The sequence below is a fragment of the Watersipora subatra genome, chromosome 3, assembly GCF_963576615.1.
Source record: "Watersipora subatra chromosome 3, tzWatSuba1.1, whole genome shotgun sequence".
In the NCBI taxonomy this organism is placed as follows: Eukaryota; Metazoa; Bryozoa; class Gymnolaemata; order Cheilostomatida; family Watersiporidae; genus Watersipora; species Watersipora subatra.
The window spans coordinates 10417461-10434877 of NC_088710.1; the positions used below are offsets into that span (position 1 = coordinate 10417461).

General features: G+C 35.2%; 1 protein-coding gene across 2 annotated transcripts; it reads right to left on the bottom strand.

The window, feature by feature from the left end:
• Positions 1–1049: 1049 nt before the first annotated feature.
• Positions 1050–13582, bottom strand: LOC137391327 (uncharacterized). Of its 2 annotated transcripts, none has more exons than XM_068077766.1 (10): positions 13497–13582; positions 12421–12549; positions 11192–11347; positions 10592–10753; positions 5254–5420; positions 4108–4215; positions 3785–3891; positions 3536–3595; positions 2942–3154; positions 1050–1569 (listed from the first exon to the last, which is right to left on the bottom strand). In XM_068077766.1, exons 1-10 carry the CDS (start codon positions 13538–13540, stop codon positions 1384–1386), a joined length of 1332 nt encoding a protein of 443 aa, XP_067933867.1. In that variant the 5' UTR covers positions 13541–13582; the 3' UTR covers positions 1050–1383. The 2 variants fall into 2 exon arrangements, with proteins under 2 accessions (XP_067933867.1, XP_067933866.1); XM_068077765.1 differs by having other exon boundaries at positions 3725–3891.
• Positions 13583–17417: the final 3835 nt, after the last annotated feature.

Below are 17417 nucleotides of genomic sequence, written 5' to 3' on the forward strand. Positions count from 1 at the left end.
GATATTTGCTGTTTAAAATACTCAAGTTGTATCTGCAATCTGACTGACCATCCATTAAATTACTACTTCTCCCTTAAATTCAACTACACCTTATATCAGATACCAACACCTTGCCAATTTACATTGTAAAGCAGAGTTATGCAAAAAGAGCTTTTTCTTCCAGTACACATAATTTTGCTTAAATATTCTTTATTTTTAGTTGCATGGGTTAAATCTATCTTATCTATCTATCTATCTATCTATCTATCTATCTATCTATCTATCTATCTATCTATCTATTTATCTATCTATCTATCTACCTATCTACCTACCTACCTACCTACCTATCTATCTATCTACCTATCTATTTATCTATCTACCTATCTACCTATCTATCTATCTATTTATCTATCTATATATCTATCTAACCAATATGCATGTTTATTGTGGTTGGCACTTTAAAAAATAGCACTGCACGATATAACGATGAGCAATAATCATTTATAATTATCATTATAATAATTGATTTCATAATTATATGACACCGCACATTACTGCTACTAGTTTAGGAGACAATAATAAGCCTTCATCTCCTATAAACAGCAAATAGAACTGACACTCCTAAAGACTTGGGAATATAAAATTGAAATGACCTCGGCTAACCACTGCATAAAATTTTTAAATAGTTAGAGTTATCCTCTCTTACAGTGCTAGTTAACGTTATTTTAGGTGAGGTTAAGAGTCACCGCAACTGTTTATATCTCCTATGATTGAAATATTTAATTAGAATTTTGTTTAAAGTGACAATATAGTTGTTTCGCATCGAAGAAATGCACAGGATAATCTATAGACACTATCAAGCAACCAAGCACATAATTGAACCATTTAAAAAACATTTGAAAGTGTAAATAAGGAGTTATGCTCCCATCATTTTGTCAATTTACAGAGACTGACTAGGGTGATGAGACCATTATTAACATGCTAATATTACTGATGATAATATGAGATATGTAACATGAAAAAGGAGTTGTGCTCCCACTATCTTGACAACATTCAACAACTGTTGAGGAGGAAGATACCTTTATTAACACATTGATATTACAGATATATACATTATGTGAATGATAGTGATAAAACGGATTGCAGTTACAGTAAAGTATCTACTCTTAGCATTTTTTAGCAATGCTTTATAAACAGTGAAACAAAATTGATATTTCATTATTCTGACTAAAGATTATAACGGATGCCATAATATGACAAATAAAGCACCTGGATATAAAATAACATGAAGAATATTGCACTCGCATAAAAAGATAAAACTTTGGTGGGTTATAAAATCTGACCAATGGGATCATATGAAAAACTAAGAATGATGGGTAAAGAACAGTCAAATCATCAGGGAGGTTAACTATGTGGACTAGGAGGGAGAAACTCATCCAATATCATTCGGGAAGAGAGGGCTAGACCAAGGCCAGCGACGACGGTGAGAATGTTGGCATGTACAAGCGGGTGGTTGTAAAGTGTCATGCCTATGACAATGCATGGCAGAGTCTTTATCATATCGAGTCTATCTTGCAATGGAGTGATGCACTGCAAACATAAACAAACATGAGAAAATAGACCAAAAATATAAAGAAAATATTTATCATCAACTTATCCATAGAGTAGTCCAATTATCTAGGAAACTAGACATCGTTTTATGACTGATTTAATGTGTTCCCGATATGATAACTCCAGACAATGTCTATTGCGTATGATCACACATTCTCAATGAATCAACAAAATGCAGGCTTTAAACATAATTGTAAAACCTGACAATTAGAATAAAAAAGCGGCAAAAATAAAAAAATACTTTAAATATTGCAAGTTATGAAAAATGAAAGTTACATGCTTTCTGTAGCAACTCAACAAAATTAATACAAGTAATATTTAAAAATAGTGAAAACTAAGAGAAATGAAACAGTGCGGTATGTGTTCCTACACTATTCCTTCAAATCAATACTTAGATAAGCTTTAAACATGACAAGGCATCATGGAGACAGAATGTAGTTGATGATTTCAGAATGTGGTTGACGATTTCAGAATGTGGTTGACGATTTCAGAATGTGGTTGACGATTTCAGAATGTGGTTGGTGATTTCATTACTGTGACTGTATATATACATGTACAAGTCTGCATGCATATATACAATATGTGTACTTCAACATATGTATATATCTGCATATATGTATATATGCCTATACGTATATGTCTATCTATATCTATATATCTATACACAGATGCTTATATGTATACTTCTGTATATACATATCTATGTATATATATGTGTATGCCTGTTATGTACATTTTTTGTAGATGCCTGTATGTAAGTCAAGAACAGTAATTTATCATAACGGTAAACATACATAACATCCTGTCTTCTGTATAGCTTTGACTCACCTACTACAATGAAATTATTTTTATAACTACCGTAAAACCTCTAATCGAACGCCGCCTCCAATTCACCGCCACTATAGAGGAAGAGTTGAAAAATAGAGCACCATGGTGTTCAATTAGAGGTTTTACGGCAACTTCTGATTGGTGTTAACAAATTGAATAGGTATCAACTGTCTTATGACAATCATTTTACAAAAAACTTTTGCTGTTTTTATAAAACCTGGATAAACCTTTTGACTGGACTTTAGAAGACAATATTATATTACATGTGTGTAGGATTGCTTTGCATCATCTATAACTATCAGCTGATGCTTACGGATTTAAAGCCTGGGTGTTACTCTGTAATGCAATTTTAGTTGCTCAAAATTATTAGTGTTTCCATGCTTCGAATTGTTTGGAGAGGAAGCAACTCCAAACCAATTCAAAGGATGGAAACGCGAGGAATGCCAAATAATAACCAGTTTTAAACGAATTTCGGTAATCATTATTGGCAGCGTAAGCCCATAATCTAAAGAATAGAACATACCGAGACTATTTTAACTGCTTCGGAGTTTGTCTCCCCATACGCGGTGCAAATGATAACAGACATCACAAGTGGTAGAATGAAGAGTGCAATCTCTAAGTAAGTGGCTGGGTGGTTGAGCCATGCGAATATCCACTTTAGCAGCCAGAGGATAGTGAAGGTTATCCAAGAGCCAGTCCAGCGTTGAATCACACGTGACGTCATACGCATCCGACTCTATAAAACACAGAAAGTAGTAGAGGGTAAACACACTCTTTGCTCGGTTTAAAATCAGTTAGAGAGATTACCTCATGATTAGACAGATATGAAACACTCCTCTACCTGGTGAATCACCACGCAGTACTTGAGTACACAGCGCAATCCTGCTGAACAACATAAAATTCTACAGAGGACTACACGACGCAACAGGGCACCATAAGATACTACAGAGCATTACACGATGCTACAGAGTACCACATGATGCTACAGAGAACCACATGATCTTACAGAGTACCGCACGATGCTTGCTACAGAGTATCAAATGATGCTACAGAGAACTACATGATCTTACGAAGTACCACATGATGCTGCACAGCACAATAAATCAGCTATACTTACAGACAATTTCCAGTAAGAAAACAAAATATCATCTCTGCTTAATACAGTTCCTTCTCGTTTCTACAACACATTGTATCATAACAATAATAATAGTGATTAATCATTAATAATAATGTATAAAAAATATTGAAATACACGGAGTGTGTTTTAATCTATGTTAATGCCCTCTGATGGATTTTAGAAACTAACTGGCTGTCTTAAATCTGAAGCAGTGGAAGAGACATCCCCATTGATACTCCCCGTACTGACTGAAGCGGTGTTAGGAACATAGGTTATCAGTGAATGCTGATCATCCTCTCCATCAATGCTGTCTGTATCTGACTCCTCTCTATAGCACTGCTCAGGTAGGTACATCTCTGCGCATAGAGTAATTTAGGCATGACCTTATGGCTTAGATCAGATTTTTCTCTATGCAATTACCAGTAGAAGTGCTTTTGCTGATACTTAATACAAAGTAAACAGCACTTATTAAAAAGGATATTCCAGGTTTTTACATTTCAAGAGCAGAAGTCCGACATTGAAATAAATATGACAAATAATTTTTTTGTGTTTGCATATTACACTAAGATTACCGCTGAGGTTGTGAGAAGCTGCAAACTGCATCTTAAGGAATCGTTGTCTGTGCTTCTGCTCACAAGTATGTCCATCCATCTCCAAAGCTCGTATAAACCGTCTTACTCCTAGTAATAAAAGTATAAACCAGTTCACTCTTAGCAACAAAAACAACTGTATCCCCTCTAGTGTATGCCGGCTCACCTTTAGTAACAAAAACATAACTGTACCATGTCTAGTGTACATAAATATGAACCATCTTATGCTGAGTAACAAGAGAAGAAAAAAACTCCATCTTCAATGCTACATTCTGTGCTACCTTAGAAATCACAAATCTGAGGGTTTGAACTGACTTGACCTTGGCCTGATAGGTGTCTGACAGTAATATGTCTTGGTTGTCTACCTTTTTAACTTAATAAAGATCATATCATTTGATATCTTATATTACAGGTATATCTATATATCTTTTTCAAAGAATGTCCGTTTGTCGTATGTCTGTCTGCATTCCAGCTATAGCTATTATTAGAATAACTGCAGCTGGACAACAATGCTGACGCAATGTCAAGGAGTACCGTCATTAGAAGCCTAGCAGCTTACTGCAATTTTCCATTGGCAATGTGCCAGGCTAATAGCTTGAAAGTTACAGTTGTTTGACAAAGTTTTAAAACCTTTACAGTTGTTTTCATTTTTCTCTTAATTTATTTCAACTACACAAAACACTTCTCTCATGATATGTACTTTGAAAGTTATAATGGCAAATGTTGTTATATGTTAAATACAAATCAATTTTCTGTCCAGACTTTTTTATTACCCGGGCAACGCCGGGTAGCACAGCTAGTACTATATACATGTAGGTTTGGTGGGCGGATATTTAAAAAAAGCAAATAAAAAAGTAGCCTGAGCTAGGATCACGAACGCAAGGCAATGCATCTTAGATTTCTATAAATCATCTTTATCTCTATAAATAAAGATGAACTTTGTCTCTTTTTCCACAAATATCTATTACGTTGTGTCAGTCATGATGAATTCTTGAAGCATACAGAGATAAAAAGAAGAAAGAAAAGAGAAGAGAGAAAAATTTAGAAATCAAGGCAACTTGCACATAGCATACTAGCGAGAACAATCTCATATATAAAATGAGGCCATCATGTGACCTGTATGCTGACCTATTGTGTGGGTTCTGCAGATAGAGAGGACAGCCGCAGCAATGCATATGTTAAAGGTAAGACAAGTGATCATTTGCAGAACCTTAAAAATGAAAAGCACCCGGCAAATGGTTCCATCCAGGTCTACCTTCACACATCCTTTCATGTCCCAGTAGAACTCGTATGATCTGCAAACAGACAGCAACGTGTCTCATACATTTCTGACCTTTCATAAGATAGGCCATTTATAATAATTTAATAAAAAGAGAAACCATTATTTTATACCTGTATTTAAAGGGCTCTAATATCAACAGCTATTATTACTGGCTTGAGTTATGATGTAAGTCATTAGCAACAAAAAGTGTCAAAATATTTTATTTTAATATTGAGATATTTTAACTTTTGAATGGTTTAAAAGTGAAATAAGGGGAGGTAACAGAGCGCAATGCTATATATATATAAACTAGTTGAATGCCTGGCATTGCCCAGGTAATACAAAAGTCTTTGGATAGAAAATTTACTTTTATTTAACCATAGATATATATACCTAGATTGGCCAATAGGGAAAAAGCCTGTCAGACTTAAATAGCATGACGTAACGTCATTGTATTGTACCCCACGCTTGACTGCACTGCTGTTAACAATGAAGCTTATGAGGAGAATTTGACAAAATCACATTTATTTTCACGTAAAAACCTTTTTGGATACATAATCCAGTAACCTAAAGCAATTCTGTGATAATATCTGATAACCTCCTTAGATTAAAACTATAAAAGTTATGAATTGTTGCGAACAAGTCATGAGCCATCAGGGCTTTATTTGCCACCCTCTCTTATCCCCATTCTCTCTTTTCCCCTTCTCCAAAGAAGAAGTGAGAAGGGGAAAAAAGAGAAGGGAGAAAAGAGAGGGGGGGCAAATAGCCCACCCACTCAAAGATCCAGACCCTGGCTAGGTAAATAGACTAATATCATGTTGAACTAAACATGACTAAATATGATGAGCCTGTGAAGTTTTGATCTGATCAGGGAAATGGAACCAACGGCTTTCTTAGCTAGAGCTGGAACGAGACCAAGGAATGCAGGGTCGGACCAGACTCGGGGTCAGCAATGAGGGCTAAGATCGGGTCGGACCGGGTCAGCACGATTTTTTATTCATTTAAGGTTAAGAGATAGTTCTATAATAGCCTAATGTTGTTACATCAATAAACTGAGATAGAAGAAACCCTTATCACACCAATCATTATATTTTGTGGCTTGGTTTATAGATGCAATCTACAATTTATGGCTAGACATTGGTGGATCAATGCTATTCAATGGGTGATAGATTAATGGCATGATTTGGCTAGTGTTTTTATTACAAATTTTATTTTCAACTGCTATTATAATCAACAAAAGATTAGTTAAGAAATACTTTACAAATATAGAAATAGATAACCCAGCATAGTGGAAAACAAAAATCCATCACTTCCCTAAAACTTCTGGTATTAGTGAAAGAAACTAAAAATAAAATAAATTTGCTGGATTGAAGGTTCTTAGACGCGCTTTTAAATTCCTCAGGATGCCCTCATTGTAAATGCCTCAATAGTATTGAGGTGGATCGTTCTTTGTAGCTTAAAGGTTGACTTGCAACAAATTTCACATTACAGTTATTTGGTATCAAAATATTCACCATGTTTTACTCTGTTGTGTTGTAGTGCCAAATACGTGGAAAGATGATTACAAACATTTAAAAGCTCAAAAACGAAAAGCCGCCGTAGATTGGAATCTCTTTATTTCGATGACGTAGACATTACAGTTTGGTTATCGTCTGGTCACGTGATGTTCTCACGTGAATTGAAAAGCCAATAACAAGCTAAATATAAAACTTATCGTAGCACTAGTTTAAGACAAACACTTCGGGTTTTACCGAATACCCCGTATCAAATATAGATGCTCGCTACTTTACAGTTTTGTTTTGGCATTATTAAATCGTCAAGTCGTCACCTGATCGCGTGACCCAATATTTCGAAGATAATTTTTGCAGCATTTTTCGATTATCACAGGTGACCAACAGGCTCGTCATGATTATCAGACAATGATATGTACTCCTTCGAGCTAAGGTTAAAAAGTTTAACGATTTTTTACCGTAAGTTATAAGATATCAGTGCTAAAAGTGACAGCATTACAATGACGATAAAACAGACGCGTAAGAACAATAGACATGGTTTTATTGAATGCGTGAAGTATATTTATAAAAATATTTTGACAAATGAGGTTGCATGAAAGTGTAAACAGAAACCATCCTGTACCAACTACGTCCTATTTGAGCCGTTTGGGAAAGCGAATCCAAACTACGGCGGTCTCGTGTGGCTGCGATTAACTGTTCGTTTTTTAACTTTTAAGAGCTTGTAATCACATTTCCACATATTTGGCACCTACAACACAACAGAGTAAGACATGGTGAATCTTTTGATACCAAATAACTGTAATGTGAATTTTATTGCAAGTCAACCTTTAAACAATAGCATGATGTTGAACCTCAGCAACTTCTCCATGGTAGCACTTAGTGCTAGCCTGGGAAAGTTTTTCACCAATCCAGCACTACTAAGCAACACTCTCGTTGCTTTCTCACTGTGGTTGCAAGCCTCAATCACCACAGGCGAAGACAAAGTCAAGCCACCACGATTCTAAACTGTGATTAGGGAATTCGTTGCTTGGTTTACATCATAGTTGGTAACATCTACGATGCTAGTGATACAATCATTACATTTCAGCTTTGGTGACCTAGCCAGCTACATAGCCAGCTGTAAAATAATCATTCTGTCTCATTTTTGACTTAAGACATTCTTGCATACTCATCATATTTAGTCATGTTTAGTTCAGCATGATATTAGTCTATTTACCTAGCCAGGGTCTGGCTCGTTGAGTGGGTGGGCTATTTGCCCCCCCCCCATTTCCTTTCTCCCTTCTCTCTTTTCCCCTTCTCACTTCTTCTTTGGAGAAGGGGAAAGGAGAGAATAGGGATAGGAGAGGGTGGCAAATAAAGCCCTGATGGCTCATGATTTGTGTGCAACAATTCATACATTTTATAGTTTTAATCTAAGGTGGTTATCAGATATTATCACATAATTGCTTTAGTTTACTGGATTATGTATCCAAGAAGATTTTTATGTGAAAATAAATGTGATTTTGTCAAATTTTACTCATAAGCTTCATTGTTACCAGCAGTGCAGTCAAGCGTGAGGTACAATACAATGACGTTACATCATGCTATTTAAGTCTGACAAGGCAACCGATAGGAATAGCTATTACTGGCCAATCTAGGTTTATATATCTATGTATTTAACATATACAGCAGTTATCATTCTAATTTTTACACTTCATATCACGAGAAAATAAGTGTTTTCAAGTGTTTATAAGTGTTTTCTTTGTGTGCAGTTCAAATGAATTAAGAGAAAAAATTAAACAGCTTTAAAAGGTTTTCAAACTTTTTCAAACCTTTTTGTAACTTTTATATTTAATATCATGAAAAACGTGTTATGTTGAAATAAATTAGAAGAAAAAATAAAACTGTAAAAGTGTTTAAATGTGGAATTATTAGCGAGTAATGGCTAAATATAGTCTGTGTTGCTACGATTACAATGAAAAATTATTTGGTACACAATTATATGATTTTAGTTTGTTTCCGTGTCGGCATCATAAGACGAAAATATCGTATAGACGTATAGAGTGGTACATAAACCCATAGTAATTATCTAATGCAATCACCTCCTAGGGAAAATTACCAAAATCATCATCATTAAAAAAAGTAACAAAACAAATTGTTTACATTAGTAACTATAGGTACCTACAATAACTTTAGAGCATTTTGTGGTTATGATCTGCAGGAAATTTTTAACATTACAGTGTACTACGTGGAGAGTTTTTACCTTCGAGACAGATGTGTAACATAAACGCTGAATCTAACTTAGATGAATTTAGTTTACTGTACACATACTTATAGAAAGCTTTTGTATGTATTTTATTTTTTTATTTATTTTAGTAAACTTCAAACTTGTACCTGAAATTTTATCACTTATCTGTTTGCGCATTCATTTTTACTACAACAGATAACGATGATAGCTGCAAAACAGCATATCGACATTTTTGTTATTTCATCGTAATCATTACAACAATCGCCCGATTTTAATTTTGAGAAAAATCATTGTTGATATCGTATGGCGGAAAACAGTTTGCCGTAGTATGGCGAAGATGAAAAAGCATCGTGTTTCTTAGTTGAGCAAAAAAAATTTATAACAGGCACATCGTACCCGTGGGCGCAACGTATCAATTAATACGTCATTCAGCGTGTGCAAACGAGAAAAGGGTATACAGTAAGAGTAATGATATCGTAAGAGCCTTTGTAGACTTGTAGTTAGATGATTGGTTTACAAACATGCGGTTGCAATCTTCACGAGTTCAAATTCAGCACAAAGCGAGCTTTTCATTCCAAGATTCTAATAGCTATAGCTGGACAGACCAAATCATTGACAGACAATGAGATTTATCCATCTCTACAGATATAGCCATAGATATAGTAGACCCATATATACAGTAATCCATAAATATAGTACAGGGTTTATTATATCTATGAATATATCTACATGTATATAACCTAAACATTGGCTGTTCAGGTATACTAGATCGATGTATATTACGTACATTACCAAAACACAACTGTGATGCAATGTCACCGAGGCTAAGATTCCTGACGGTGATCAACAATAATGTATGACAAATAAATCATTGACAACATTTTAGTGGTGAGATTTCAGTTTTGTTGAATGAATATGTTCTTATAACATGAATCCCAGGCTAAGAATGAATATGCTCTTATAACATGAATCCCAGGCTAAGAATGAATATGTTCTTATAACATGAATCCCAGGCTAAGAATGAATATGTTCTTATAACATGAATCCCAGGCTAAGAATGAATATGTTCTTATAACATGAATCCCCGGCTAAGAATGAATATGTTCTTATAGCATGAATCCCAGGCTAAGAATGAATATGTTCTTATAACATGAATCCCAGACTAAGAATGAATATGTTCTTATAACATGAATTCCAGGCTAAGAATGAATATGTTCTTATAACATGAATCCCCGGCTAAGAATGAATATGTTCTTATAACATGAATCCCAGGCTAATTATTTCAACCAACTGACAATCAAAGTAACAGAGTGTTACTGTTCTACCATTAAATTGATTTTTGTGGTAGATCTATAGTAAGCGACACAGAAATGTCAGTTTACTTTTCATGCAAATAAAGAAAACAACCCCGAACTTGGGTAACAATTTCCAAGTATTAAAATATAATCATAGACAAGAAGTTCATACCTAAAACCCTCAATAGCTAGGGCGGCTAGGCCCATTAGAAAGAGAAGGAGTGTAGCTGGGATCTTAAACACCGTCTTAGAGTGGACGCGGAGACTATCGACAAAGGTTGCGCTCTTGAGAATTCTCTTGCCTAGCCGATTGCCGTAGATGGTCATGGCTATCCTGTGGTCGAAAATATAGATTACAGAAACAATCCTGTTCAATTTATGTTTTCATCTAACTGCCTAGTTATTCAAACATACCATAGTCATGAGTCATAGGTATGCCCTCAAGTATGCTCCTGACAACAGATCACATAAATTACAATATTCATGTATGCAAAAAGGATGAATGATTATGGCTATTCCTAAATAACCTTTGCTGATACTAAGGCCACTATTCATAGCACTACAGATACTAGTGCTGCTAATTCTTCCATTTCAACACTGCGTCACATCTACTATCTATGCCTATGCCTGCCTCCATACACAGGCATCCAACTCTTTATTTTAACACTGTGTTCGCACCTATTATCTATGTCTGTCTCTATACAAGGGCTGTTATATCTATATTATTACTCAAAAACCGAAATATCCATAGAGGTAACATATGTAGACTAACCATAGAAGGATTATGAAGGCACCGAAGAGCCCTGTGGTGACAGTCTGCGTGGTCTTAGCACTCTTTATATCATAGACAGTGTAGAGCAGCGTTAGCACGAGGAATCCCAATGAGAGGAAGACACTTACGACAAATATAAACTTTCCCACAATGCATCTGAAAGCATGAATTAACAGGTTTATTAAACAAAACTGTGAAAGGCAAGGAGGAAGTAAAAGCATCATCTAACGCCATAGACTAGCTATTATGCCGTATTTTATATATACACAAAAGAGGCTCTGTGTGTCTGTGACAAACAGCATTTTTTATCAGAGCACTTAAACACTTAGCAAGACAAGAGCTTCCATTCCTTTGCACACTCTCATGACAAAGTTTAGTAGAATTTACAGAGCTTGGTTCAAATGCCTGGTGAGTGACATCATACATTTACCAGTTGTTTGTTGTAACTAATGAACTGTGCCACCTGCAGGCAATGTCAGCTTGGCTAGTGCATCTCCAATAACAAAAGCTTCCGAAGTGAATTAAACCAGAAAGCTTGGAACAGAATGACTTCAGACATGCTCAGCTTAGTTTGGACAGTTGCATCTGACACTTGCATTTGATTGGACAACTTGGTGTAAGTAAACATATATAATATAAATACAATTAGTACCTACTATATGAATTTATTTTGCAGAAAGAAATGACTCCATTGTGATTCGAAATACAACAAATGGAAGACAGGAAATGGCTAGAATTATATTAACTTCCTAGTTTTATTTCAGGATTGTATGACAACTATGCGCAAACTTAAGTCCCCTAAGCTAAAATATGCTCAGTTCAACAACTTAAGTCCCCTAGGCTAAAATATGCTTAGTTCAACAACTTAAGTCTCTTAGGCTAAAATATGCTCAGTTCAACAACTTCAATTCAAGTGATATGTAGCCTCCCCTTTAAGCCTTACCTGTTTAGCCCTATAAGCAAACAATATTAACCACTCTGACTTAGTTATTAAAGTAAAAATCTGTATTTCTACTGTAGCTTCACCTGCAGGCAATGCCAATCAAACCCACAGAGAAAATCTGTCCACCAAGCAGTTTCATCTGTAAACAGTGTAACCCCAATTACTGGATTCTGTAGGTAATGGACAGATTTTCTAACCTAGTAACACCTACGCCTAATGTCAGCCATACAATTATGACATATTGCTATAAACAGCTGCCATTGACAACTACATACATGCCACTCACTTGTCACCTGGTGAGATCTCTACTTGGAATATCGTGCACAGGATGAGATGAAGCCTTCTGGGTAAATGGGGTGGCTGTCGATAATGGTGTGAGTGATAAAGGCTGGTGTGGAAATGTGAGGCCCCATTTCTGTGTGCAGCATTATCAACCATTAAAATTATTAGTACACACAAACCATACAGTAGACAGCCTCTTGTCATAAACATACAAATATAAATACAACTAGACATTTACTAGCTCTATATATCAGTCTTAGATTAAAGCATAGACATAAGAAAGAGTTGGCTCACATTAATTAGGTAACTCTATAAGTTTTATGTGTATATGTTTACTGTTCAGTCATTGGATTAATCTTGTTTACAGAACTGACCTTACCATTTCCTATTTCTCTCATAAACAGAACTAACTTCACCTAGTAAAGTAGACAGACAAAGAAGCAAGCCATTGAAAATTAATTTGACCTCTAGCCTAGGTTACTGTGATGGTGAACTCTATTTTATATAACTGTTATCTAGGTAATTATCTCAACATAAAGGACTCTGACAGTGCTGAAGCAGACTGCAGGTGCTCTGACTCTACCGTTGCAAAAAAGGCAAGCTTAAACAACTCCAAAACGAGCTTTTTACACAACCTTGCTTTCAAGGTCATAAAAATTGGGTGAGTAGTATTTTAGCCTAGCAATCTTTGTAATTATCGTATCATGTGAACACTTTAAAACCGCTGCGCTGATTCTGTTATTCCATTGATGGAAATGGTGAAAATGGTGAATGATGACGTCAGCAAAAAGTTTTAAAACTGTTAGGAGGTGCATTCTAACTAGAGCTACGACAACACCTACTGAAGAAAACTACAACCGATAGTTGTGAACTGAGTTTGGAAATTTTTAAAAGTTTTTCCCTTTCATACGTGTAACTGTATGATGGTTGTTAGCCAAGCTGCTTTTTTGGAAAATCAATTTACTTTGAAACTCAATGCCTGCCATGTTTTACACGTGGACCAAGCTAAAAGTATTAAGTGACTTACATTATTGCTACAAAAGCTATAAAGTTCCCTACACAAGAACAAACACTACTTACCCTGAATTCTGCCCGGAGTCTCCCAGGGTGACTGGTGCAGACATATTAGCCAAGAGACATTGGCCACCTCCACAAAACTCCTCCTGCAAGGAAGACACAAAGCTTTTCAATCAACTATAACACATGTCATCAGTGCTAGCCAGATATGTCATAACGCTTGATTGTACAGTAAACTATGAAGTACCTGTCAGATGTGTCAGAGCAACTGTCTATGTACGTGCCATAACATCTAACTGTACAGTAAACAGTGAAGTACCTGTCAGATGTGTCAGAATAGCTGAATGTCAGACGGAGACAATTTAAGGCAATGAGGAAAGTAAAAAGGTATTGTCCACAAAGAGCATTAATATGGACTACTTTTATCATAATAGTCCTGACAATTAAACAAAAATATTTATCTAACTATTGACTAATTTATAGTCCGGTAGCATGTACCATCCATTTTTGTTTTAAATCACATAGAGATAATCCAAATGCCAGATTACAAATAAAACTTTGACTTAAACTTATAAAATTGTTATTTTAAGCTCATTGAACATTTATGATTCAACACCGACCTGTGCCAGACCCTGAATAGACTGACTACAAGGGCTGCTGTAACAGCAATGAGTTCCAAGGCTGCCATGCATACGATAAATCACATATCAATAAGCTTATTGCAAGTAAATATGGGCTGAGCAATCATTCTTTTTCTCTCTATTCACTACTCCACAAGCTATACCGATTGATGTGAATAAAACTTTATTTTGGTGTTGAGATTTATTTTGCTAGTACTGTGAAATTACTTCTACTTTATCTTATTTTAAATACTTCAACCTTAGTTTTTGATGTTCTATCACTTCGCTACAAATGTCCAAGAGCCTATCACCAATTGTCATTTTAAAAACAAACTGATGTAACGAAAATTAACAGATACCATAAATATTTAAGCACATTGACAACTTCGCAGGTTTTTCGAAATAAAAATCCTGAATCGGTTGTCTAATGGAGTCTTGTTGATCAAGCAGTGCCAACTTTACTAAGAGAGTAGGTTAACTAGATGGTTGGTGCTGATACACGCAGAGGCGCTAAAAAGTCTGCAGCTCTTTTACTACAACAGAAGCTTGTGTTTTACAGATGGGATAAAAATGCTAACAAAAAACTCCATAAGTGTTAGGCACCCACCTGAAAACTCACCAAATAATGAGATTAAGGTGCTTGTCAAAAACTGAAACCTTTCTCAATCATACAAAGAAACCACCTTACCAACTTTGTACCACCATTAATTGTTTAGTAATAAGGCTGCTACAGCTGACAAAGAACTGGTTGGAGATGTTGGATTAGATCCACATAGTCATTGTTGTTGTCGACTGACTGCTATGATGAAAAAAACTTTCATAAATGATACGCTAAACATAAAAATTATAAGTCCTTGATCTAATGACATTTTGCCTAAAAGACTTTTTTTAGCGCCACTACTTGCATTTGAACCAAACACTTAACTAACGTATTATCTTGGTAAAGATGGCACTATTAACCAACAAGACTCCATTAGACAATCGGTTCAGGATTTCGGCTTGTTTGTGAAATTGTCATAGTACTTAAATATTTATGGTAGCTGCTAATTTTCATCTTATCGGTTGTTTTTAAATGACAATCGGTGAGACATTTGTAGTGAAGTAATAGGACATCAAAAACTAAAGTTAAAGCTTATAAAATAGAAACAATTTTCCCGTCGCAAAACATTTAGCTTCATTTCCTGCTTCAGTACTGCTGCTTGTGCAAAGATGAGGATTCGAGTCACAGAGGTGAAGTCTTGAAGTACTACCATCTCATCGTTAAAGCCATAATCTACTGTTTTTATAAAGTTTCATAGATACTTTGACAAATGTGTGAAGAGAGAACCATTCTGAGTTTAGGTTAGTAGGAGTCAGCATTTTGAAATTTACATTGCGTGTACTTATACCCTAGCTGCTGAATATGGAAATAAGCATACATTTTACATCTTTCACTTACTGATTTTTTGATAACTTTCAAAATGGGGTTTGTTTTTGTAATTTGAAAGCGCATAGTGGCTTTGGTTAGCATGAAAGTACTTGAAAGTTCCTTACATGTCTTTGCATTGCCCAAACTTTATGTATTGACTGATCTTATTAGGTACTTGATCGTGTGTTCTTCCTGTATATGTAGTCAGTTTTACGGAGTTAATTCTTATCAAAAATAAAACATGAAAGCCTGAACCGTCATTTGTATCCAATCCTATGTATACTTTAGTGCAATAAAGAGTGTTTCAAAATAATACTAAATCAAATTGAGGGCATATTGATATAATATTACGGCTTTTACTAAAAATCACCAGAATAATCTTGATCAAGTTTTGGAGTTGTTATCTGTCCTCAATTAACCCAAGGTAGTAAACGAGCAAACGACACAAAGTCACTTAGGTGAAGGATATCGTGAAATCTCTAATTGAACGCCACCTCTAATTGAACGCCACCTCTATTTGAACGTCACCTTTATTTACCACCACCATATAGAAAGGGTTGAAAAATAGAGCGCCATGGCATTCAATTAGAGGTTTTACAGTATATATATAATAATCACAGTTAAAAACTCTGTGTCAGAATCTACGCTAGCTAAATTAAAAATATTTTCACTAGTTGGATGCCATTATTGACTACTGATGCTAGATATATCAGATGGCGACAAGCCTTTTGCATCAGCTTGTACTAAATACTCTAAACATTCTCTTATCTCCAGCTAAACATATAAATATGTCAAGAGTTGACACTCGCTGTCAAAACGATGGAGTGTTGAACTAAAATTTCCTATTAATGCTCATTTCTTGCAGCGCAAAACTACTGATTCCAGTACCCAACACAAATCCTTAGGATAGTACACCATCTCTAGCAACAGATTAGACCCTGTAACCATCATTGGTGTGATACATTCATGCTCAAATGACCACTTTATCGACATTGATTAAGAGATGGTTGGTATGCGTATGTACCTAGTTAATTGGCAAAGCAAAAATCTACTAAAAATACCAACCAGTCATGGCAAAACAACCTAAAAATGGAATGGAAAATGAAAGTGGTAAATAAAACGTCTTCACATCTAGTTTTTTACAAATCAGTAAACAAAAACCCTTGAGAACCTAAACAACTTGTTGGAACAGAAATAATTGTGAGATGGTAAAAAACACAATCATTTAAGAGTGACAAGACAGCAAAGAATACTATGCAGAAAAGAGTTAGACCATGTTATAACCTTTCTGCCAATCTGAAAAAAGCCACGAGTGATCCAATGACTGCATTACATAACTGCCTCAAAGTATCTGAGCTCTGAAAGAACCAACTTAATAAGCCTGTTTTTTCAACAGATGTGTTACCATGTCAGAAACATCTTTAAACCATTGCTATTAAAAATTTCACAAATAATATCCTTAGCTCAAGTCATTGCTAAAAAAGCAAATGTCTCATAGGAACTCAAAAACTTGAAATTGAATAATAAGTTTTTTGCTATGCTTAACAAAATGTAATCTACCAAAAGTTTAGCATTCACAGATCATCAAACTAACGATAATCATAAATCGATTGGCTAATACTTCTTTTTAAATGATGCTTTGTTGTGGTCAGTAGAAACATTTACCTCCAATTCAGGTCTGCAGAAAAAGAACTAACAAGGAGCCGAATATTTTTTTAGGTTATTTTCAACAAATCTCTAGCAACTAACAAAATCCCAATCATCTCATACAAGCTTCTAAAACGCTTCTTGCACAAATTTCAATGTACATTCAAAGACAATCAGTCCAGAATAAACATGCTACTCCAATGCAGCAGACAAGAAGCACATACTTCTTATAAAAAGTATTCAAAAAATACCACATTTATGTTGCAAAACCATCCACATCAACATTGGCTATAAAATATGAAGCAATCT